The following is a 25,102-nucleotide window of genomic DNA, read 5'->3' on the forward strand; positions in this document are numbered from 1 at the left end:
TAGGTATAACTGGAAAAAGGAGAAACAGGGTCTTGTCAGCAATTCTTGTCAGTTTGCAGATAAGTGGCAGGTCAAGATGGTGTTGCAGGAGAGAAGAGCGGGGGGGTGGGGGTTGGGGTGGGGGAGGGGTTGGGGGTGGAGGTCCAGAGGTGAGACTGCAATTTTCCTCATGGGGTCTGGGGAAGCATTCCTGCTCCTCTTGGCAAAGTTTTAAAGATTCTTCAAAAGTCCCCATCTGTCTGCACACCTGCTCCAGTCTGGAAGTGAAAGCAATGGCAGATTTTTTGCTCAAGTCCCGGTAAAAGATAATTAGTTTTATGGATGTAATCATGAGCCCCTGCCTGCTTTGGGCAGGCACCTCATCTGTCTGCTGAACCCTGTATCGTGCAAAAGAATTGAGTTGAGTGGGTAAGTAACTCACTTATTCTTAACAGGTTTGTGACCACTGGGTGGTTAGGGTTAAAATCAAACTTTGGACTTCAGATCTAATCTCAGAGGAGCAACCCTCTGCATCAGAGTGACATTTCTAGATTTCCCACACTAGTTCTGCTCATGTCGATGAATGATATTGACTATTTCAATGATTAAGGGATTCTTCTTATTTAACCAACTTTCACCACCTCTTGTACATTCTGGATAATTACCAGTAATAGCATAATTTGGGATGAAATCTTGTTTTGTATGAAATGACAGGGTGCCCCCCTCCCCCATCTCCCGATGAACAAGTCACAATTTAAATCTTTTTGCAAACTAGGTATTTCCCTCTTTTTTCAGTGTAGCTTTTAGGTCAAGTAGTATTTTTTTCACCGTACTTGAAATCTATCGAGGTGCATTACTGTAGTTTGGCCGATGGGAGTCAATGAAAGGAGAGGCCTGGGAATTATTTTAAGGTTATTTCCTTTTAAACCAAGCAGCACATATATTTATCATTAAGCAGTCCATAGAACCATAGAACACTACAGCACAGAAAACAGGCCATTCGTCCCTTCTAGTCCGAAATATTATTCCGCAAGTCCCATTGACCTGCACCTAGTCCATAACCCTCCAGACCTCTCCCATCTATGTACCTATCTAATTTATTCTTAAAACTTAAGAGTGAGCCCGCATTTACCACGTCAGATGGTAGCTAGTTCCACACTCTCACCACTCTCTGAGTGAAGAAGTTCCCCCTAATGTTCCCCCTAAACCTTTCCCCTTTCACCCTAAAGCCATGTCCTCTCGTGTTTATTTCTCCTAATCTAAGTGGAAAGAGCCTAGTTGCATTTACTCTGTCTATACCCCTCATAATTTTGTAAACTTCTATCATATCTCCCCTCATTCTTATACGCTCCAAGGAATAAAGTCCTAACCTGTTTAATCTTTCCCTGTAACTCAACTCCTTAAGACCTGGCAACATCCTAGTAAATCTTCTCTGCGCTCTCTCAATCTTACTGGTATCCTTCCTGTAGTAAGGCAACCAGAACTGCACACAATACTCCAAAGTTGGCCTCACCAATGTCTTATACAACCTCACCATAACATCCCAACTCCTATACTCAATACTTTGATTTATGAAGGCCAGGATGCCAAAAGCTTTCTTCACAACCTTGTCTACCTGTGACGCCACTTTCAGGGAACTATGTATCTGAACTCCCAGATCCCTTTGTTCCTCCACCCTCCTCAGTGCCCTACCATTTACTGTGTATGTCCTACCTTGGTTTGACCTTCCAAAATGTAATACCTCACACTTTTCCGCATTAAATTCCATCTGCCATTTTCTGGCCCATTTTTCCAGTTGGTCCAGATCCCTCTGCAAGCTTTGAAAGCCTTCCTCGCTGTCCACAATGCCTCCAATTTTAGTGTCATCAGTAAACTTGCTGATCCAATTCACCACATTATCATCCAAACCATTGATATAGACAACAAACAACAATGGTCCCAGCACAGATCCCTGAGGCACACCACTAGTCACAGACCTCCAGTCTGAGAAGCAATCATCCACTACCACTCTCTGTCTTCTCCCACACAGCCAATTTCGAATCCAGTTTACAACCTCTCCATGGATACCAAGTGTCTGAACCTTCTGAACTAACCTCCCATGTGGGATCTTGTCAAAGGCCTTACTAAGGTCCAAGTAGACAACATCCACAGCCTTTCCTTCATCTACTTTCTTGGTAACCTCCTCGAAAAACTCTACAAAGTTCGTTAAACACGACCTACCACACACAAAGCCATGCTGACTATCCTTACTCAGCCCTTGGCTGTCCAAATAATTATATATCCGATCTCTCAGAACACCTTCTAATAACTTACCTACTAATGACGTCAGGCTCACTGGCCTGTAATTACCTGGTTTACTTTTGGAGCCTTTTTTAAACAACAGAACAACATGAGCTACCCTCCAATCCTCTGGCACCTCACCTGTGGCTAAGGACATTTTAAATATTTCTGCCAGGGCCCCTGCAATTTCTACACTAGTCACCCTCAAGGTCCGAGGGAATATCATGTCAGGCCTGGGGGATTTATCTACCTTTATTCACTGTAAGGCAGCAAGCACCTCCTCCTCTTTAATCTCTATAGTTCCATGAAACTACTGCTTGTTTCCCTTCCTTCCTTATACACTATGCCAGTTTCCTGAGTAAATACTGATGCAACAAAACTGTTTAAGATCTCCCCCATCTCGTGAGTTTCCACACATAGACGACCACTCCGATCTTCAAGGAGACCAATTGTGTCCCTTACTATCCTTTTACTCTTAATATAATTGTAGAAACCCTTTGGGTTTACCTTCACATTATCTGCCAAAGCAACCTCATGTCTTCTTTTTGCCTTCCTTTTTTAGTATTTTCTTACATTTTCTATACTCTACAAGTACCTCATTTGCTTCTTGTTGCCTATACCTGCTATACACCTCTCTCTTCTTCGTAACCAGATCGCCAATATCCCTTGAAAACCAAGGTTCCCTATGCCTGTTAACTTTGCCTCTAATCCTGACAGGAACATGTAAACTCTGCAATCTCAAAATTTCGCCTTTGAATGCCTTCCACTGACTGAACACATCCTTGCCAGAAAACAACTTATGCCAATCCACTCTTCCTAGATTCTTTCTCATTTCCACAAACTTGGCCTTTCTCCAATTTAGAATCTCAACTCAAGGACCAGACCTATCCTTATCCATAATTAGCTTAAAACTAATGACATTGTGGTCACTGGACCCAAAGTGTTCGCCTACACATACTTCTGTCACCTGACCTGTCTGGTTCCCTAATAGGAGATCAAGTATTGCATCCTCTCTCGTTGGTACCTCTATATATTGATTTTGAAAACTTTCCTGAACACATTTGACAAACTCCAAGCCATCCAGCCCTTTTACAGTATGGGAATCCCAGTCAATATGTGGAAAGTTAAAATCTCCTACGATCACAACTTTCTGTTTCTTACATCGGTCTGCTATCTCTCTACAGATTTGCTCCTTCAATTCTCTCTGACTATTGGGCGGTCTATAATATAACTCTATTAGTGTGGTCACACCTTTCCCATTCCTCAGCTCCACCCATATGGCCTCTGTAGATGAGCCCTCCAGGCTGTCCTGCTTACGCACAGCTGTGATATTTTCCCTGACTAGTAATGCCACTCCTCCCCCTTTCACCCCGCCCCCTCTATCACGTCTAAATCAACGGAACCCCGGATCATTGAGCTGCCAGTCCTGCCCCACCTGCATTTAAGTCTCACTAATAGCAATAATTTCGTAATTCCATGTGCCAATCCATGCCCTAAGCTCATCTGCCTTTCCGACAATACTCCTTGCATTGAAATAGATGCACCTGAGAACATTTCTATCACATACGGACCCTTGACTTCTGTCTATACATGCATTCCTCGCTTGACCTTTATCCTCCTCCACCTCACTATCTGCTCTAACACTCTGGTTCCCCTCCCCCTGCAAATCTAGTTTAAACGCCCCGGAGTAGCACTAGCAAACCTACCCGCAAGGATGTTAGTCCCCGTCCAGTTCAGATGCAAATCGTCCCATCGGAACAGGCCCCACCTTCCATGGAACAGAGCCCAATTGTCAAGAAACATGAAGCCCTCCCTCCTGCACCATCTCCTTAGCCACATATTTAGCTGCATTATCCTCTTATTTCTAGCCTCACTAGCACGTGGCAAGGGTAGCACTCCTGAGATCGTAACCCTGGAGGTCCTGTCCTTCAACTTAGCACCTAACTCCCTAAACTCTCTTTGCAGGACCTCCTCCTCCTTCCTATCCACGTCATTGGTCCCTACATGGACCACAACATCTGGCTGCTCACCCTCCCTCCTGAGAATACTGACAACTCGATCCGAGATATCGTGGACCCTGGCACCAGGGAGGCAACAGACCATCCGGGATTCTTGATCTCTCCCACAGAACCTCCTATCTGTCCCCCTAACTATCGAATCCCCTATCACTACTGCTCTCCTCTTTTCCCTCCCTCCTTTCTGAGCTGAGGGTCCAGCCTCGGTGCCAGAGACGCGACCACTACAACTTGTCCCTGGTAGGTCGTTCCCACCAACAGTATCCAAAACGGTATACCTATTGTTGATGGGATCGGCCACAGGGCTGCTCTGCTCTTTCTGTCTATTCCCCTTCCCTCTCCTGACATTCACCCAGCTGCCTGCTTCCTGACTTTTAGGGGTGACTGTCTCCCTGAAACTCCTGTCTATTATTGCCTCTGCTTCCCATATGATCTGAAGTTTATCCAGCTCCAGCTCCAGTTCCCTAACTCGGATTCTCAGGAGCTGCAGCTGGATGCACCTTTTGCAGATGTAGTCATAGGGACAATTGTGCTGTCCACGACTTCCCACATGCTGCATTCGGAGCACTCGACTGCCCCAACTGCTGCCTCCATTACCTACTCCTAATTTACTTAAAGGACTTTACCCAGCCCTACCCCACTGGGAGCAAGCTCGTCCTCAGCCTCTGCTCGCCGAAGCCTCTCGAGCCAAAGCCTCAAAGCTCCACTCCTTCACTGGGCCACTCACACACTGTCACTTGGTTATTGTAAGAACTCTTGGGTTGGAGGTAAAATTCATTTTAAACAGTAGTGTAAAACAGGAAATAGCAAATTGGCAAACTACTTTACATACCACCTCATGTTCTTTTTGAATGGCTATCAAGTATATAAAAGGGACTGCCTATTCAATATCTCCCCATTAGCTGCACCACCTAAGACAGGTTTCAATCCCTTCAATCATAGTACTTCATAATTTTAATCAGCAGGTCAGTTTGATTACCTCTTCAAAACACTCAGAAGAACACTGGCCACTGAGATCATTTACAATGGAACAGTGTAAACCATTTTTTAACCCAACTACTGATACTAGCTTGCTTAATTCTCCAGGAAAATATGAGAATGCATTGTTTAAATTCTGATGTATGTTAATATTATTTTGGAAATATCATGCTTCTAATAGAATTATAGTTGAATTTTCTGTTCACTATTAATAATGGGATCATAACAACATATAAAGAATACATTGATGGCATTCCTGCAAATAGCAAACAGAAGAAGTCTTCCAGACATTGGGGTCGGTTTTAACTTATCTGCTGTTAATAGTGCAGGAAATGTCTCCAAATGGCATCAGTAACTTTACTGTCTTATTAACCCTGACAATATAGCCATGTACATTTTAAAAATTGCCTAAAAAGGGTGTCCATCATACTGCTCAGCTTCAGTGGTAGACCTCTTTTGATTGACAGATTTGGGTCCTGGAACCTGGTTGCCACTTTAGGTTGTAAATAGGCAGAATGTACGCCATGCATGCTCTAATCAGTTCCATTGGCAGCACCTAAATAATTTGGGTCATTGCTATCCATCCCTCAGCTCCATGAATCTCTGACAACATCAAATGCTTTTACTTTGATGGTGGTTGTGACAGTCAATATTGACCTGCCTTAACCACGTGTATAGCCAGTGAGCTGCAGGGTGACAAACAGGCCTCTCAGCTGGCTGTCTCAATGGAAGCAACCTAGCCTATCGTGGCTGCCTTTTCACTGTGGGTACAGGCCACCAGCTGTGCTCTGCAAGAAAATCATCCAATTGCCATGACCATCTCCAGTGTCTTCTTAATGGGACTAAATCGAAAGGGTACAAGAGGAGTTTAAACTCAAATTAGGTTTGTGTACACATAACTGCAACTTTTCTTTACATAATTGTTGATTCCTGTGCATTGGTGGCTCTAAATTTTATAACATATTGGTGAAATATCAAGGGGGTGACCATGCTGCATCTCAATGACATTTGTGATCTATGATATAACTTAAGTAATATTGGTTAACAATGGAATTAAGAAGTGCATGCATAGCACTTCCCATTACATTTGTTGAAATACCTTCATCATCATCATCATCATCATCTTCCTGCTTCACCTGAGGATCCTGCATATCTACCGACTGAGTCAAACTGAGAATTCTCTCTTTGCCTTTTTTGTATTTTTGTTGTCTTGTTTTGATGCGATCCATCCTATTTAGGATAAGAGAGGAGTACACATGTATTTGGGTTCGAATGGCACATTAGCAACCAATACACAAATCAAAGGTTTTTAATCTCGTCATACTCGTTGTCACAAGGTCACAATAGTGACATGGAAAGGTACATTCATATAAATAGTCACTTAGAATGTGGTCCTACTGTCTTTTGAGTTGATCCATTGACTTCTTTTCCTCTTCAAGCCTAGCCTTCACAGCTTTTACAATTGTAGCTTGAAACAGCTCTGCACCTCTAAAATAGGACATAAAGTGTGAATTGTAAGCAAAATATATTTTTTTTAAATTAAGACTAAATGAAAGCTTTTGTGATGAAAAAGGCTTTGTTGGTGCAACAAAACTTTGGCATTAATTGATGCTGCATTTCCCTAAAAATGAAGAGAAATTAATATTTACATTTTTGGAAGATATCTGAACAGTTGGTGATCATGAATTACAAGGTGACTGCATTAATGATAGTATCAAGTAAATGCTAATTTTAATGGCAAATCTAGTATCATGGATTTTCCTATATTTACATAAAAGTTTATTTATTTTTAACCTACCTCGATGCAAGGATTTGAGCAGATTTTATGTCAGCCACAACATGCAAGAAGTAATAACTCATGAAAACTCTTCGCTGTAGCAACAGAAAGGAGAAACATATACTGTCCCATATAATGCCTGCTTCATCTTTGGGTAATGGGCATTTCTTTAGATTCTGAGGAGGGGCTAGAGAAGAAGATGTTATTTCAACACAGCAATAAATCAAAATTGATGGTGGAAATGATCAACTTTCTATCTCCTAAGCTAAATTTTACATTTTTCTTAAATTTCAGCAACACACCTTTACTATTTAGTGAAATGTTAACTCTTCAGGTACCTGTGTCTATTTGCGTATTTAAGCAATAGTAAAACTTTTCCTTTTTATCAACCTAATGGATAGCCATAGCAGGATTGGAAGTTTTTTCCAGCTTTGAACTTATTAACAACATCAAGGTACAGCTTGGCATGAATATACAGCAGATCTCATCTCATAGTGACAAACACCAGGTCACAGTAGAAATTTTAACTTCAATTTCAAATTAAGAACAACAAAGGAAAATTGGAAATTTAAAAAATAAAATGATAAAATGTAAAATACACGTCCAGAAAGTGTGTTGAAACTGGGAAATCTGAAGGGTTCTAAAATCATTTAGAAAAATGTTCATCAGCTAATAAGGTTGAAAGTTATTAGATTTAGCAATGTATCAAGGTTAGATTATTGGCAGTTGATTGGGCAGTGTAAATGGGTTAATGACCTACTCCTGCATAAAAATTGTAATTATTCACTTGATAACCCTGTACACTGCCATCAATTTAATTAATTTTAGAAGTGAGTTCACACAATTCTACATGGAGATATAGAGATTGTGAAACAATTGTACACTTTGCACAGTATTTGCAATTCTAAATAAGAATACATATTTCATTGGAATCATTGATCTTAATTTTGTCCAGTTTGTGGCACAGATTTGACACCTCAAAACTCTGGGAGAATATATTTCTTTGCGTAAATGTTCTTGGACAATAAAAGGCTAAATGCATTACTTACGGTCATCATAGCCCTTAACAGTACAAACGAGACCAAATGTTTGGATTAACCAACAGCTTTTCAAGATTAAAGAATTGACGTAGGCACATGCTCCTATCTGGAATAGAAACAGATATTCAAGTGTACATTTTTAAAAACAAAAATTAACGTTAGTTTCTTTCTTTCGTTTTGTTAGGAACATAGGAACAGGAGAAGACCATTCAGCCCATCGAACTGGCTTTTCCATTCAATACGATCACGGCTGATCGAACACTTCAATGCCTTTTACCCACACTATCTCCATATTCCTTTACGTTATTATTAATCAGAAATCTATCAGTCTCTACCTTAAACATACTCAATGACTGAGCTTCCACAGCCCTCTGGGGTAGAGAATTCCAAAGATTCACAACTCCCCGGGTAAAGAAATTTCTCCTCATCTTGCTCCTATGTGGCTTCCCCCTTATTTTGAAATTGTGTCCCCTGTTTCTAGATTCCCCAACCAGGGCAAACATCTTATCTGCAAGTATCCTGTCTATTCCTTTAATAATTTGTAGGTTTCAATGCACTCAAGACACTTAATTATGGAATAGTTTAAACACCTTAAATATATTAGATGGTATCAAACCACTAAAGTGGATGAATATTTGACTAACATAACACATTGGGCAGCATTTTGCCCTTGGTGGGTGGGCTCGGTGGGGACAGGCAGGGGCATTTGGGAAGCCGAACGACGCACACAATCGGCACCGCACCGCAATTTCACACTGGTGGGCCAGTTAAGGCCTGCCCAGTGTGAAACACAAGAGGCAGCACCGAGCGCTGCCTGTGTAGGGTTGGTGGGGGGGGAGTGCAAGCCAGTTGAGCACGTACTTTGCACATGTGCGCGAGTGAGCACTGCATAATCTCCCTGAGGCACGGAGCTACCTCTGGGAGATGAAGAGATATTAAAAAAAAATAAAAAGAATAAAAATGCAATAAAACATGTCCCCTCACGTGACTGCCAGATGAGCAGGGACATGTTATTAATGAAAAATTAAGGTTTTTATTTTATTTTTATTTGCTTTTGGAAACCTCATCCCGCCTGTGGATGAGGTTTCCAAAATAATGCAAAGGCTGCTTGGACTTTTCACCTGCCCGCCAACTATTTGGACAGGCAGTGAAAATTTTAATTGACAACTTATTGGCCTTGACAGGCTTTTTAATTGTCGGCGGGCAAGCTGCCAGCTTCGGTGTGCGCCCGCCAACCCAACTATTGCGCGACTGTGTGTTAACGTTGGCATGGTCAACTGACATCAACATGCATTATTTCATGCTTGAGGTCAGGTGTACAGCCGCCCACCAAATGAAAATTTTTGCCTGTTGTTTAATTTCTGTGCATTGCACTTTTGATGCCCCTATTCAGTCTTTGAGATAACTAACCATCGTGAAATAAAAATTCATGTCACTAATTTTTCCATACATGAGTATACCAAAACAGAAATGTACCCATCAGGGAGAATTCAAGGATTTCAATCAAGAGAATGGGATAGTGGGAACAGTGATGATAACTCACTGAAAGAAGAGTGGATGATGAAATGTCAGCCACTTGACAATGCTATAGGCCTCAATGACACAATTATATAGACCCTGAAAATTGCATTCAGCAATCCAGAATCTGCAAAGCAACAGCAAAAAAGAAACCAAGGAACCATTGGTCTTGGCTCTTGGGCATATCAGGTAATGAAAATTATTGCCTACGTTAACTATCAATATTGCTGGTTGGGGTTTGCAACATAAGGACATATAAGTAGGAACAGGAGTTGGCCATCTGCTTCTTTAAGCCTGCCTCTGTGATTTAATACGATTATGGTTGAACTTCTACCTCAATTCCGCCTTTCTGCACTATCCCCATGATTCTTAATTCCTTTAGCATCCAAAAATCTATTGATCTCTATCTTGAATATATTCAATAACTGAACACCCACCGCCTTTGGAGTAGAGAATTCCAAAGATCTGTATTCTTTGAGAGAAGGATTTTTTTCTCATTTTAGTTCTATATGGCTGATCCTTTATTCTGAGACTGAGACCCAGTTCTAGCATTTCTCAAACCAGGGCAAACATCCTTCTAGCATCAATCCTCTTACTTCTATAATTCTTTATATTCTTAATATAAAGAATTTTATATTTACATTAGATCACCTCTTATTCTTCTAAATTACACGAAACATGGGCCTAGTTTACTTAATCCCTCTTTGTAGAACAATCTTAATTTTTGTTGCACTCCCTCCAAGGCTAGTATATGTTTTCTTAGGTAAGAAGACCAAAACTGTTAATGTAACATTGAACTAATTATTGTATTACTTGCAAGACACAAACAAAAAGAAACATACCTGTCTTCATCTGTCTTTCTACTTGACTCCCACTCTACAATTTTTCCTGTTTCCTTCTCTGACTTTCTGTTTAACTTCCACTCTGTCTTTTTCTCCATTTTTCTCTCTCTGTTGCCTCTCAGGTATTTTCTCTCATCAACATTTCTGTGTCTTTTTCTCCATTGCTATCAGCTATCGGTTCGTCCGTCCAAATAGTTTTCATTCTTCTATCCATGCATTTATGACCTGTGTGCATGAATTCTGTTGGAAATTCATTGGCCTGAAATATTGACTCTGTTTTTCTCTGTCCATAGATAGTTGGCAGAATTTTCTGTCCCCATTGGCATGGCGGGCATGAGTGGACAATATGGCGGGAAGGCCAAAAATCGGTTTCACGCCATCGTGAAACCAGTTTGCGATCGTCACTTCATCCGTCAATGGTGGGCTCCATTTCCCACCGCCAGATTTCAGGAACATGATTTTAATACATCTGCATATCATTATAAGCCCAGAATTAACCACCCATGCTGGATCATCTGGGCACATCGGCATGATTGTTTCACAAAAGCATTTATAAGGCGTGCAGAAGGGGGAATAGTTAAACAGGTAACAGGCTGGACAGCAGCCTGGAAAAGAGAGGGTACACCAAGCGAGCTGCACTTCGAGGGGAACTCGGAGGCAACCAATGTTGTGCAGCGCTTGTGAGGGCTATCCATTCATCTTCAAGGTTGAGGCAATGTGCATTCAGGCAAGTGCACAGGCAACTTGCTTTTTCCCAGCTGGCTGACAGTACAGTGCTGGGGCAAGGGCTGCAATGCTGTTGAAGCAAATTGGGGGAGCAAGGCAGCACGCTGTGAGGCGAGTTGGTGGGGGCAAGGTCTGCTCTGCATCTGAGGTGAGTAGGGGGGGCAAGGCAGAATGCTGTGAGGCGAGTTGAGGGGTGCAAGGCAGCTCGGTCTGATGGTTGTGCATAACCACATGCAGGTTGGGGGCAAGGAGGCATATGGCCACGCATTAGGGAAACCTTGCATGAAGTGACGATTCCTCTGCAGCTGAGACAGTTCAGGCGCAGCCACATTGACATGCTTGGAGTTGGGCCTTTAGCTTTTCTGTCCATTCAAGCAACGCAGATGCATGAAAGTGCCACCAAATTCTCCAGAACGTCTCACCCCTTGGGCACAGACTGCAAACCAATAAACGTTTTAGTGGACTGCAGAACAATTAGATGACTGGGCAAGCTGTACGAACTTCTTGCAAAAGCTGGCCATGGAGCAGCCACAGGTGGAGGCGTCACAGCCCCTTGCAATGTCATCATCCAAGTTTGGACCAGTCTCCCCCATGGTTCTAGCTAACAGCGCAGCCTTGCAGAGCAGGTTAAGAGAATACCTGCGCCTGTGCTGAGAGCACAGCATGCAGTCCAGTGGACGAAGCTGCCGCCAATCGGTCAGGTGGAGTGGGCAGGGTTTCCGGCAGTCATGCAGCGCATTAAATTCTGGCTATCCAATTAGTGGCCAGCACTCTGAGATGCGTAAAGGGGCCTTCATACTTAACCAAGAGAGGCTCTTAGTACACACATGTTAACCCATGTCTCTCTTTCATCCTGCATGAGTATTAAGCTGGGTGACCAAGCTGTATGCCTCTTGGCTTACAGGGAGTGGAAACAAAGGAGAAGAGAGCAACAGAGGCACCTTGCTGGGCCGAGGGAGGAGCAGCACCCTCAAGAAGGGGTGGCTGGGGCTCTCACACACACAACTCAAGAGCCACAGTGAGCCATTGCTGATCAACACTAGCTAGACCCAGGGTCTATAGGCAGCGCCTGTCATTCCTGCAGATGACCGAGAACCAGTGTAGCTGAAGACTGCGCACATCCAGGGAACTATTAGGTCACTTCTGCCATCTGCTGCAGAATTTGGCGCCAAGGGGACATGGAGGGCATCCACTGCCAGTGGCCATCTAGTGACTCACTTTTTAAGCCGGTGGCTCCTTTCAGGGATCCACAGGTGACCCCTTTGGACTGTTGCAAGCCTCCAGGCACAAATGCATCTGTGAGAACACGAATGCCATCTTCGCGAAGGCACGCAACTTTATGCATTTCACCCGGGATCAAGAAAGCCAGGAAGCAAGAGCATTGGGATTTGCCCAGATCCCAGGTTTCCCACAGGTGCAGAATGCCTTCGACTACACTCACATGGCGCTAAGATCTCCGTGGTAACAAGCGGTTAACTATGTCAACCACAAGGGCTTCCATTTGCAGAATGTTCAGCTGATGTCCGACCACCGCAAATGCATTCTACAGGTCTGTGCACGGTTTCCAGGGAGTGTCCATGACTCCTATATTCTCAGTAGGTCTCAGATCCCTGACATCTTCCAGGGTTCAGGGAGGCTGCAGGCTTGGCTCCTTGGGGACAAGAGCTACCTGTAGAGGACAAGGTTGATGACACCTGTGAGGCAGGCTCAGAGTGCAGCACAGAGAATGTACAATGAAGCTCATGCTGCGACTCGTACTTTGGTGGAGCAAACACTCAAAATGTTGAAAATGAGGTTGTGATGCCTTGACTGGTCTGGTGGAGCTGCAGAGGATGTCATGCATCCTCATTGCCTGCAGTGCCCTTCACAACCTGGTGCTGCAACGGGGAGAAGAGTTGGCTGAGGAGAAGATGGAGGAGCTGCACGTCTCCTCCGATGAGGAAGTCCTCGAAGGTGCTGAGGCCATCGCACTGGCCAGACAAGGCAGGCGCACTTGGGAGGCCCTCATAGTTAGATTTGTGGAGGACGATGAAGGCATGCAGTGAGGAGACACCATAGATCCTCGTGTTGCATCCGTGAATGTTTGACTTCTGTCCGCCTAATGGCAGCGTACGTACGCTCTGTGATAATGTTCCTGCCATGGAGTTGCAGTGGATGTCCATTATGCCTATATTCAAAGACGACATGCAGTGGGACACACCACAGATCCTCACATAGCTTATGGAATAAAAGCAAAATACTGTGAATGCTGGAAATCTGAAACAAAAACAGAAAATGCTGAAAAAACTCTGTAGGTCTAGCGGCACATTTCAAGTCCATATGACCCTTCTTCAGAGCTCTGAGTCATATAGACTCAAAACGTTAACTCATTTTTTCTCGCCACAGATGCTGCTAGACCTGCTGAGTTTTTCCAGCATTTTCTGTTTTTGTAGATTATGTGAATGTCTGACTCCTATCTGGCTGATGGCAGATCGCTTGCGCTCTGTGAAAAGGGACATATCATGGAGATGCAGTGGAGAAAATTTAACTTCTCCTGATCCTTTGGCATTTTTCGTGAGCTGAACCCTTCAGGAGCACACTATCACTGTACACAAGTGCTGATGAGATGGAGGTCCATCCTCACCTCAAGGATGCTGAGAGCACACAGGGAGAATGACAGAACTCTGTGCCGCCAGCCCAGGACATTCTGGCAGTAATGATAAGGCCTATCAAGGTGCTGGCATGAGTGATGTGTCCAGTGACATTGAAGGTGCACTATCAGTGTGCTGGGAAGGTTGCACAAAGCACAGGGAAGAAGTCCTGGACTGAGACACCTGCCTTTATCTTATGCAGTGAACAAGGTTTCACATCTAAGTGACATGATCAATGCTCATCAGAACAAGGAGCCATTGGCAAGAAATTATTCTCGGAAGTTTATTTACAATAATGAACATCATGTACAAGTGATTAACACCCATGTCCAGACTGGCCTAAATAACCAAGTGGTTATGGTACTGGGTTTGTCACCCCAAGATCGAGAGTTCAAATCTCACAATGGCAAACTATGAAACAATGTAACTTCATCTGGAACAGATGGAAACGGGTTTGTACTCGAAAGAGTTACATCTTCTTAGCTTTCCTAACCCTGCCGCTACATCTTGGTCCTCCCCCAACATCCACAGCGGAGGTGGAGACAGTCTGCTGACTGCTACGCCCTGTCTGTGATGACTTTGGCAGGCAACCTCAGGAGGGCCCAGGCCTGCTTTCGGAGTCCTGCTGTTTGGCAGTGGTTTCCTCCTTGGTCTGCAGAACTGGAGCTGCTGGGCTCACAGGAAGACGGGATTCTGATGGGCCGGATGCCCCCAGAGTCACCTGTGTGGATGGGCCCAGGGTATGCACCTGCTGATCCTCTTCCTATGGGTACCTGAGGGCCCCTGGCTGACTTAATGGGAAGCTGGAGTGAGACTAAGATGCCCTCTTGCATTTAGAACGTTGGAGGCCAACTATGGCGTCAGCAATGGTGTTCAGCCTGCGCAGCAGTGCAGAACAGATGTCCTGACCAAGATCTCTATAGTAACTGCCATCCTGCTGATGTTGACTTTGGTGCATTGGCATGCCAGCACTATCCCCTTGGTCTGAAGGTGACAGACATTTCCATCTTGCCTTGCAATCTGAGGAATGCAGCTGTCATCCCTTCCTGTTGTTCCCATGATTGTTGCTGCAGCTCCAACAACTGATTGAGGACCGAGTTCAGAGGGTCATCATCTGACTCGGACTCAGCAGATCCCTTGCCTCCAGCAGTCCCCTGAGTGCCTCGGTGTCCCTGCCTTCATCTGCTGTGGAACAGATTGTGTGCTGTGCTCACCAGATAGGGAACCTGAGCCTGCTTTACATGTAGGTCCCATCGAGGTGTGTGTCGCTGCGCTGGTGGGAGGTGTGGGTGAGTGCTGTGTCGGGTCTTTGAAAGTGCTGTCATCAGGATCCTCATCTGAGGCGCTGCTGGCATTGGAGTCGGGGCCAAGGTTGTCCAAGGGCAATGTAGCAGATATGCGTCTGAGAGAAAGTGGAGATTTTTAGTGCATGGCTGCCACGCTACACAGAACAGTGGACTCACAGTTGAGTTACCAGAGGGATGATCTGATGCATGATCCTCACCTGGATGCTTGGCACCAATCTTGCCATTGCTACAAGAAACAGTCCACGTCCTCTCCGACAAACTCTTACACGTAGTCTTCGAAGGGAGTGAGGACCTTGATGTCTGGCACTGCACACCCCTGGTTTGGGACCTCTCTTTTATTGTGCGTGACCTTGTCCTGCTTAAAGGCAGATGGAGAGAATGTGAGCAAGGCACTTGCCCAGCCAAATGAGAAGGATACTAGGTGTGCACATATGTGTACTCAGTGGAGCCATGGACGGGATGAGGAGGTGATCTCCAGAGGAGATGAGGCCAGATGGAGATGTGAGGGTGTGTGTGAGCAAGTGAGTGGTGATGTCCCTTGAGCCGATAATGAGTGAGATGCCAGTGAATGTGTGATGGGCCTGTAAGTGTGTGAGTTTAGGATGATGAGATAGTTGACTTACCCTGGCAGCACAGATGAGACCGTTCATCCTCCTTCTGCACTGGATGACCGGACCTCTTGTTGCAGCATTGGCACTGACCTCTGCTGCTGCCGTCTCCCAAGTCAGATTGGTGATGTTGCTGCCCCTCCTGCTGCAGATGACATCACAGCAGGCCTCCATGGCATCCAAAAGGCAATCCAGGGACGCTGAACCCAGGGTGGGGGGCTGCAGTCTTCTTGCCTTTCAGGACCATGTCTTCTGTGCAGCAATCCTGGGTTGGAAGCACTGAGAGGTGTGCGCACGGCTGCACTTTAAATTTGGCGGCTGGCATGAGGAAGCAGCCAGGTGATGGCATGACGGGTAAATCGTAGACCACACGCCAGCGAAACAGCATGTATCTCAGCAATGCATGATTAATAAAGCAGGATCGGGATGATATGGCATGAAAATCCACCATTGCGGACAGCAGGTAAAACGTCCTTTTTACAGCTCACCACCGCACTTCCTTTCCTGTTTTTATTTTAGCTACATAGTAAGGTTGCATGGCTTGGCCTGTAATAACCATGTGAACATTATTGCATTTCAACAATAACTTGCACTTATGCATTGCCTATAACGTAGAAAAACATAACAGGGCATTTAACATTGTGTTTCGAAATTGGGGAAGTGATACAAAAATTGAGTTAGAAAAAATACTCTTAGTTTTCCTGGATGGGTACAGCTGTGCCAACATCTCAAGAGGCTCCACAAGACAAAACATTCCACCAGATTTGCCAATCAACCACCAGACAAATACTCCACCCTCCTCCACTGGCATACAGTGGCTGATAAACGAACCATATACCGATGCTGTGCAGCAACTCTCCATGGCTCCCTTTGATAGCACCCTCCAAACTTACAACCTTCATTACGTAGAAGAGCAATGATAGCAGGTGCAAGGTAACAACACTAACTTTAAGTTCCCCTCCAAGTCACACATTATCCTAACTTAAACATATATCACTGTTCCTTTATCATCTCAGTGTTAAAAGCTGGAGCTCATCACCTAACAGCACCGTGAAAGCATAGTCACCACACCGACTGCAGAGGCTCAAGAAGGCCTTCTCATAGGTAACTCAGGATGAGGAATAAATTATGCCAATGAGTTGCAGAAATCCAGCAAATGAGGTTGCTGCCACATATTTGACAGCAGCAGCTTTGATCCTTATGAGTGTATGGAATTATAAGGCAAAGCTGGCAATCATGTCTTCTCAGTGTGGAGCCTCATTTGACAAGTGTGCACATCAGGGAATTGGGGCTACAAGCCCTTTGCAAGGATAGCTCCCCATTGGAGCATGGAATTCATTCTCTATATAACTTATTGGATTGATGTTAAAGTTTCCATCATAATCTTTTCATTTTTGTCCATTATCTAATATTACAATTAACCAGTAGAATCCAAATAAATGTCAGGAATTGTTGTCCAAAAGCATCAATGGCCTCCAAACTGACTTTGTAAACATTGTTACTCATGCTACTTTACCATATTTGTTTTCATTCATGGGACGTGGGAGTCGCTTAGAAGGCCAGCATTTGTTGCCCATCCCTAATTGCCCTTGAGAAGGTGATGGTGATCTGCCTTCTTGAACTGCAATTCAGATGGTGAATGTACTTCCACAGTTCCATTAGGAAGGGATTTGTAAGATTTTGACACAATGACAATGAAGAGATGATAATATATTTCCAAATCAGGAAATGTATGACCTGGAGGGAAACCTGCAACCAATGGTGCTCCCGTGCAGGTTTGGATGGTGCTGCTGAGGAAACCTTGCCAAGTTGTTCCCAGTGTATTTGGTGATGGTACACACTACAGCCATGGTGCATCAGTGATGGAGAGAATGAATGTATAAGGTGGTGAATGGGGTGCCAATCACATGGGCTTGTTTGTCCTGAATGGTGTTATGGAGCTCCACTCATCCAGGAACATGAAAATTATTCCATCACACTCCTCCTAACTTGTGCCAGCACAAGGAAGGCTTTGGGATTCAGGAGTTGCTCACCTCAGAATACCAGCCACTGATCTGCTCTCGAAGTCACAGTATTTATCTGGCTGGTTTAGTTAAGCTTCTAGTCAATGGTGATCCTAGGATGTTAATGATGGGGTTTTGGTGATAGTAGTTCTGATGAATGTCAAGGGGAGCTTAGATTTCTTGTTGTTGGAGATGGTCATTCCTACCTAAACTTGTGCCTGTTTAGTTGTTGAGATAGCCCATAGTATTCATGTAAGATCATAAAATCATAAGAAATAAGAGCAGAAATAGACCATTTGGCTCATTGAGCCTGCTTTGCCACTCGATAAGATCATGGCTGATCTGATTGTGGCCTTAGCTCAACTTTTCTGCCTGCCTCCATAACCCTCAACTCCCTTAGCTGTCAAAAAATCTGCCTAACTCAACCTTGAAAAGATTCATTGACCCAGCTTCCACTGTTGTTTGTGGAAGAGAATTCCAAAGACTGAGAGAAGAAGTTCCTCCTCATCTTAAATTCTTCCTTGTCTTAAATGGAAGGTAGCTAATTTTAAACTGTGTCCGCTAGTTCCAGATTTCCTCGTGAGAGGAACCATCTCCCAGCATCCACCCTGCCAAGTTTCCTTAGAATTTTATACGTTTTAATAAGATCACTTCTCATTCTTATAAACACCAACGAGTATAGGCCCAACCTGCTCAACCTTTGCTTATAAGACAATCCCTTGATCCCAGGAATCAGCAGTTCTCTGAATTGCTTCCAATGAAGTATATACCTCCTTAACTAAGTGCGGTCTCACTTACGCCCTGTACAGCTGTGGAAAGTCTTCCCTTCTTTATACTCCATCCCCCTTGTAAAAAAGGCCAACATTCCATTTGCCTTCCGAATTACTTGCTGTATCTGCATGCTAACTTTTTGTGATTCATGTAAAAGGTTCCTACGTACTGCAACATTCCGAAAAGGAAGAGTGTGCAGGGTTACGGAGAGAAGGTGGGGAAGTGGCACTAGCTGAATTGCTCCTTCGAAGACCAGAACAAACACAATGGGCTGAAAGGCCTCCTTCTATGCTGTTTCTCTCCATTTAAATAATATTCAGCTTTTCTATTCTTCCAGCCAAAGTGTACAACCTCACATTTTCTGACATTATACGTCAACTGTCAATTTTTTGTCTACTCATTTAAACTACCTATATACCTTTGCAGACTCTTTGTATCTTCCCACTGCATTAAGGGAAAATCATGTTTAACTAACTTGCTGGAGTTTTTTGAGGAAGTAACAGAGAAGGTTAATAAGGGAAACATTGTTGATGTGGTGTATATGCATTTTCAAAAGGAATTTGCTACAGTGCCATACAACAGATTTGTGAGCAAAATTCTAGACATGAAATAAAAGGGAAAATAGGCATTTGGATAAGAAATTGGCTGATTGACAGGAAGCAGAGAGTAGTGATAAATGTTTTTTTTTCAGATTGGAGGAAGGTTTGTCATGGAGTTCCCCAGGGGTCAGCGTTGGGACCCTTGCTCTTCCTTTTATATATATATATATGGATGACCTACACTGTGGTGTTCAGGGCATGATTTCGCCATTTGCAGATTGTATGAAGATTGGAAATGTCAACTGTGATGAGGATTGTCTTGAACTTCAAAAGGACGTAGAAATGATGGTGGATTGGGCAGACAAGTGGCAGATAGGTTCAATGCAGAGAAGTATGAAGGATTCATTTTGGCAGGAAGAATATGGTAAGAAAGTACAAAATAAAGGGAGAGACTCTAAAGGAGGTACAGGAACTAAGGGACCTTGGTGTATATGTACATAAGTCATTGAAGATGGTAGGGCATGTTGAGAGAGCAGTGAATAAAGCATGGAGTATCTTAGGCTTCATTAATAGGGGCATTGAGTACAAGAGTAAGGAGGTCATACTGAACTTGTGTAAAACACTAGTTAGGCCTCATCTGGAGTACTGTGTCCAGTTCTGTGCACTATTCTTGAGGAAGGATGTGAAGGCACTGGAGAAAGTACAGAGGAGATTTACAAGAATGATTCCAGGGATAAAGAGCTGTAGTCATGAGGGTACAGTGGAGAGTTTGGGACTGTTTTCCTTGAAGAAAAGACTGAGAGGAGACTTGATAGCGGTATTTAAGATCATGAGGGTTATGGACAAGCAACTGTTCCCACTCAAGAGAGCACCGAGAACTAGAGAGCACAGATTCAAAGTAATTGGTAAAAGGAGTAAAAGTGATGTGAGGAAAGTTTTTTTCACCCAGAGGGTGGTTGGAGTCTGGAATGAACTTGCTGAGACTGTGGTGGAGGAAGGTTCAATTGAAGTATTCAAAAGGGAATTGGAAAGAATGTGTAAGGTTACAAGGATAATGCAGGGGAGTGGGACTTGGTAGGATGCTCTTTCAGAGAGCCAGTGCAGAGTCGATGGGCTGAATGGTCTCCTTCTGCACTGTAAAGGTTTTGTGATTTGTGTCTTCTACTGTGAAAACAGGTACAAAATATTTGTTCAAAGTCTCTGCCATTTCCTTGCTTTCCATTATTAATTCCCCAGTCTTACTTCTAAGGGCCAGTGCTTACTTTAGCTACTCTTTTCCTTGTTATACACTTGTAACAGCTTTTAATGTCTGTTTTTAAATTTCTTGTTAGTTTTCTGACATCGTCCAATTTCTCCCTCTTTATTATTTTTTACTGTCAGGTCAGATATGTGAGGTCTGCTACTGGTATCATTGTAGCCCAGTTTTCCTGTCACAATGGTCAAGTTGTTGGTGACTAAACTGGCGGCAATGGTGAACCACCACTGAATATGGCCAAACAAATGGCTCGCCATGTCATCAGCACAAATAAACAAAACGACGTAAACAGGAGCCCCTGTCAAAGTATAGATAATATCGCACTTGGTAAGGGATGTAATGAGGCCTCCCAATTCACATACCAGCCAAATTCTCATAGGTACAAGTGTGGAAATATCAAAACGCATACTCAGAAAATGGAAACAGTACTCTGGCTGAAGAAGATCAAAGGTGGAATACACAGAAAATAGTGGAACCTAGAGAGGCCGAAAGAAGTGAGTGAAGAATTTGTAAATGAAGTAAACAAAGCACTAGCTAAAAAAGATAAGGATACCATCAAAATGAATGAGAAATGGAAACCAATTAAAGAATTTGTCAAGGAAGGAAGGGCAAATAGCACAGGGCTTTTAAGAGGAAATAAGTTACAACTACAATGTTGCAAAAGATGGAAGAAAGGAGGAAGGTGAAGAATATCAATACTGAAGAAGACAAGCTAAGAAGACAAACTGAAAGGAAACAGGCTTGCAAGAGAGACATTATGGATGGAAGATTTCAAAGAGATAGAGGAAAAAGGAGAGAATAAAATACTGGATTGCCTGAGAACTGAAGGAAGTTACTGGCAAATGAAAAAAGCTGGCACAGGATAGAGAGGTATGGAATGACTATTATGAACCAAAATCCTGCCTTCGGGCAGAGCATACTAAAATTTTCACAATCTTTTGGGCTATCACAAACCTTTGCAGCATTGTACATCAATTTTTTCAATTTAATACAATCCTTAACTTTCTCAGTTAGCCACAGATGGTGTACCCTTCTCATAGTATCTTTCTTTCTCAATAGAATATATCTTTGTTGAGAGTTATGAAACATCTCCTTAAACGTCTGCCCCTGCTTCTCTACCATATTATCTTTTAACCAATTTTCCCATTCCACTTTAGCCAATTCTGTTTTCATAACCTTGTAATTGTCTTTAAATAAGTTTAAGGCTCTAATTTCAGACCCACATTTCTCATCCTCAAACAGAATATGAAATTCTATAATGTTATGATCAAGAGGATCATTTACTATGAGGTCATTGATTAACTCTAACTCATTACACATTACCAAGTCTAAAATAGTCTGTTCCCCGATGGCTCCAAAACATAATGTTCTAAGAAACAGTCCTGAATATTCTAAGAACTCATTCTCCATGCTACCTTTACCAATTTGATTCATCCAATCTATGTGAAGATTTAAAATTGCCCAAGGTTATTGCAGTCCCTTTCTTACAAGTCCACATGATTTCTTGATTTGTACTCTGTCCCACGGCGTAGCTACTTGTCACGGAGTCTATATACTACTCCCACCAGTGACTTTCCTTTGTTATTTCTTACCTCCACCCAAACTGATTTTACATCTTGATTCTCCGAACCAAGATCATTTCTCACTATTGTACTGAACTCATACTTTATTATCAGAGCCACCCCTCGTCTTTTCCTTTCTTCCTGTCCTTCCTAAGTGTCAAATAATCTTGAATATTCAGATCCCAGCCATGGCCACTTTGCAACCATGTCTCTGTAACAGCTGTCATATCAAAAATGTCATTACAAAAATATATGTAATTTATTTCTATTTGCCCCGGGACAAAGGCAGCACTTGCATGGGAACACTACCACCTCCAAGTCCTCTCCAAGCCACACACGATCTTGAATTAGAACGATATCACTGTTCCTTCATTGTCACTGAGTCAGAAACCTGGATTTCCCTTCCTAACAGCACTGTGGTAGCTCACCAACACCTTCTCAAGGAATTGGCACTAAATGCTGGCCTAGCCAGTGACACCCACATTTCGTGAATGAATTAAAAAAACTAATTTCTTTCCATTTGTACTATAAATTAATCCATCTTGTTATGAATGCTGCGTGCATTCAGAGAACGAGCCTTTAATTCTGTCTTTTTACACCATTCTGGCCTTAACTGCTGGTGTACTCTAATGGACTATCATTACCAATATTGCTACCCTGCACTATTACTTTGTCCTTTCTCTTTCTAAGTCTCCCCTCACATGAATTCTCCTGCCACTATTTAGTTTAAATCCCTCTCCACAGCTCTAATTACATGATTCACCAGGACACTTGTCCCAGCGTAGTTCAAGTGAAGGCCACCCCAATGGTACAGCTCCATCTTTCTCCAGTACTGGTGCCAATGCCCCATGAATCAAAACCCATTTTTCCCACACTAATCTTTCAGCCATACATTCAATCCTCTGATCTTATTTATGCTATATCAATTTGCTTCTGGCTCAGGTAGTAATCCAGAGATTATTGCCTTTGTGGTTCTGTTTTTTAATTTAGGCCCTAGCTGCTCATGTTCCCTTAGCACAATCTGTTTCTTTGTCATGTCTATGTTGTTGGTATCGACGTGGAATGCAAGAATTGAATCCTTTCCCTTCCACTTCAAGTTCCTCGCCAGCCCTGAAATGTCCTTAATCCTGATACCAGGCAGGCAACACAGCCTTCGGGACTCACACTCAGTTGCAAAGAGCAGTATCTATCTCCCAACTATACTGTTACCTAATACAACTACAGTCCTGTTTATTCCCCACATTTGAATGGCTCCTGCATCATGGTGCTGTGATCAGCTTGCTCATCCTCTCTGCAGTCCTTGCTCTCATCCACACAAGCTACAAGAACATCAAACTTGTTTGACAATTGCAAGGGCTGAGACTCTTCCATTGCTATCTTCTGGAAGTCTGTCTCTCTTACAGTCACACTCTCTTGTCCCTGACCATGGACCAAACCTGAAGAACCAAGTTTAGCAGGTGTGACTGCCTCAACAATGTTAACAATAATGATACAATAGTACATATTTCATCAACAAAATAAAATTATCTTTAACATATCTTAGAGTTTAAAAGTTCTAGCTCTTACAATTCACTACTTACAGATAGAATATTCTTCATTGTGATCACAAAAACATTGTAGGCAATAAGGCAGTCCCAGTACTGCAGGATTATTTTAATAGGTTTTAGTAAAAGGTCGCCACCAAAAAGCAGGAAATAAAAACAAGCAACCAGGTAACCCATGCAGAAAATGCTGATTCGTGTAGTTCCTGTGATAAAGATGATTGTAAGCACGAACCAAAATAAATAACTGAATCCAATGACTTTTATCATATCCAGATAGGATCTGTGTTTGGAGGAAAGAAAACATTGATATATCAGCAATGAGTTTATAAAGATCAGAACAGAAGAGGCAGGCAATTCAGTTCACTAAACTAACTTTTTCACAGCAATCTACAGCTCCCCGATCACAACATTTTTGTGAATATTTTCAGAGATTCGCCTCTGCTATCTTATCTAGAAGACTATTCAAGGTATTAATTACCTTCTGCATCCTGATATCAGTCATGAATTTGTCTTTTATCAGTTCATACCTCTTAAATTAAAGCTTCAGGTTAACTTACATTTCTTACGTACCTTGGAATTAAATATAGAAGGTGGCATAATAATGGCAAGTTAAATTCAATCCAAATAAGTTCAATAGCTAGACTGCCAAACCACTGAAAATATAATCCTTAAGAATTTCAAAATATTTTGAAAGAGTTTACATTTCAGGAAATGATTCTAAATAGTAGTAAGAGATGCATATCATATTATGATTTTATTTGTTGATTTATTCAGCTTTTGTATAAATATTAGTCCTGCAATAAAAACATTGCCAGCAGCATGCAAATGAGCAAAAGCCCCAAAATGACTCAAGCATAAGTCTGGTAAAAATGGATAGCTGTGCTGCCAACTTTGGTTTGGTCTTGAGTAGAAATCAATGTTTGCTGTCCTACCCCTCTCCATCTGTTGAACTAAGTAACAGATGTGATAACAAAAGTGACCAGTTTGAGGAACATAGGTATACAGTTACAAATCTCATTGCTAAGAGTATTGTGGACTATTCACTAATAAGACTGCCGACCATCCAGAACTCCCCTTGAGTATCCCAGAACTAAAAATTAATCTCCAGGATAATTATTGCCAGTAACTCATGAGAAAAGTAATTGGAGCATTAAAATGTATTCTTTTGATTTTCTTTGAAAACTTTGATTTATTAGCTTTAAAAATTAATATTGGAATAAAGACAGTTTGATAAACAGTTAAAAATTATCCAATCATATAATGGAGAGTCAGTTTGTCTTCCAATCGAAAAATAGAATTACCTGGAAAAACTCAGCAGGTCTGGCAGCATCGGCGGAGAAGAAAAGAGTTGACGTTTCGAGTCCTCATGACTCTTCGACAGAACTTGAGTTCGAGTCCAAGAAAGAGTTGAAATGTCTTCCAATCGGTTGGGAAAAGTGTTTAAACTTGAAGATTTTTGACAATCAAAGCTGGAAATGCGAGGGCAGGGCAGTCGGATGCTGGGAGTCACATGATGAATCTCCCAGGAACACATCCAATTATAGTTGTCAACTCTATTAAACTAAGCCAGTTATTTTGACAACTGGGGCTTAATCTTGTCATTTCTCTCTAACTGTTCACCAGTAGGAAAAGTTACCCGAAAAATCTAATTTACGTTATTGTTTCAGAATCATTTAAGCCTTACTTCCTTTCCAACATTTGTTGTTGGTTTTATTTTACCTTTTAGGA

The 25,102-nt window shown here is 42.7% G+C and overlaps 1 protein-coding gene across 1 annotated transcript in view; it reads right to left on the reverse strand.

The window, feature by feature from the left end:
* Positions 1 to 25,102, reverse strand: part of LOC121279061 (piezo-type mechanosensitive ion channel component 2-like) — a 1,076,252-nt gene that overhangs the window by 181,515 nt on the left and 869,635 nt on the right. Inside the window, exons 27-31 of the mRNA XM_041189919.1 lie at positions 23,411 to 23,654; positions 8,079 to 8,175; positions 7,051 to 7,216; positions 6,651 to 6,740; positions 6,352 to 6,482 (exon numbers count right to left, since the gene is read on the reverse strand). Coding sequence (XP_041045853.1) covers positions 6,352 to 6,482; positions 6,651 to 6,740; positions 7,051 to 7,216; positions 8,079 to 8,175; positions 23,411 to 23,654 — 728 coding nt within the window. The remainder of the gene's footprint in view (positions 1 to 6,351; positions 6,483 to 6,650; positions 6,741 to 7,050; positions 7,217 to 8,078; positions 8,176 to 23,410; positions 23,655 to 25,102) is intronic.

Source organism: Carcharodon carcharias, chromosome 6 (genome assembly GCF_017639515.1).
Source record: "Carcharodon carcharias isolate sCarCar2 chromosome 6, sCarCar2.pri, whole genome shotgun sequence".
In the NCBI taxonomy this organism is placed as follows: domain Eukaryota; kingdom Metazoa; phylum Chordata; class Chondrichthyes; order Lamniformes; family Lamnidae; genus Carcharodon; species Carcharodon carcharias.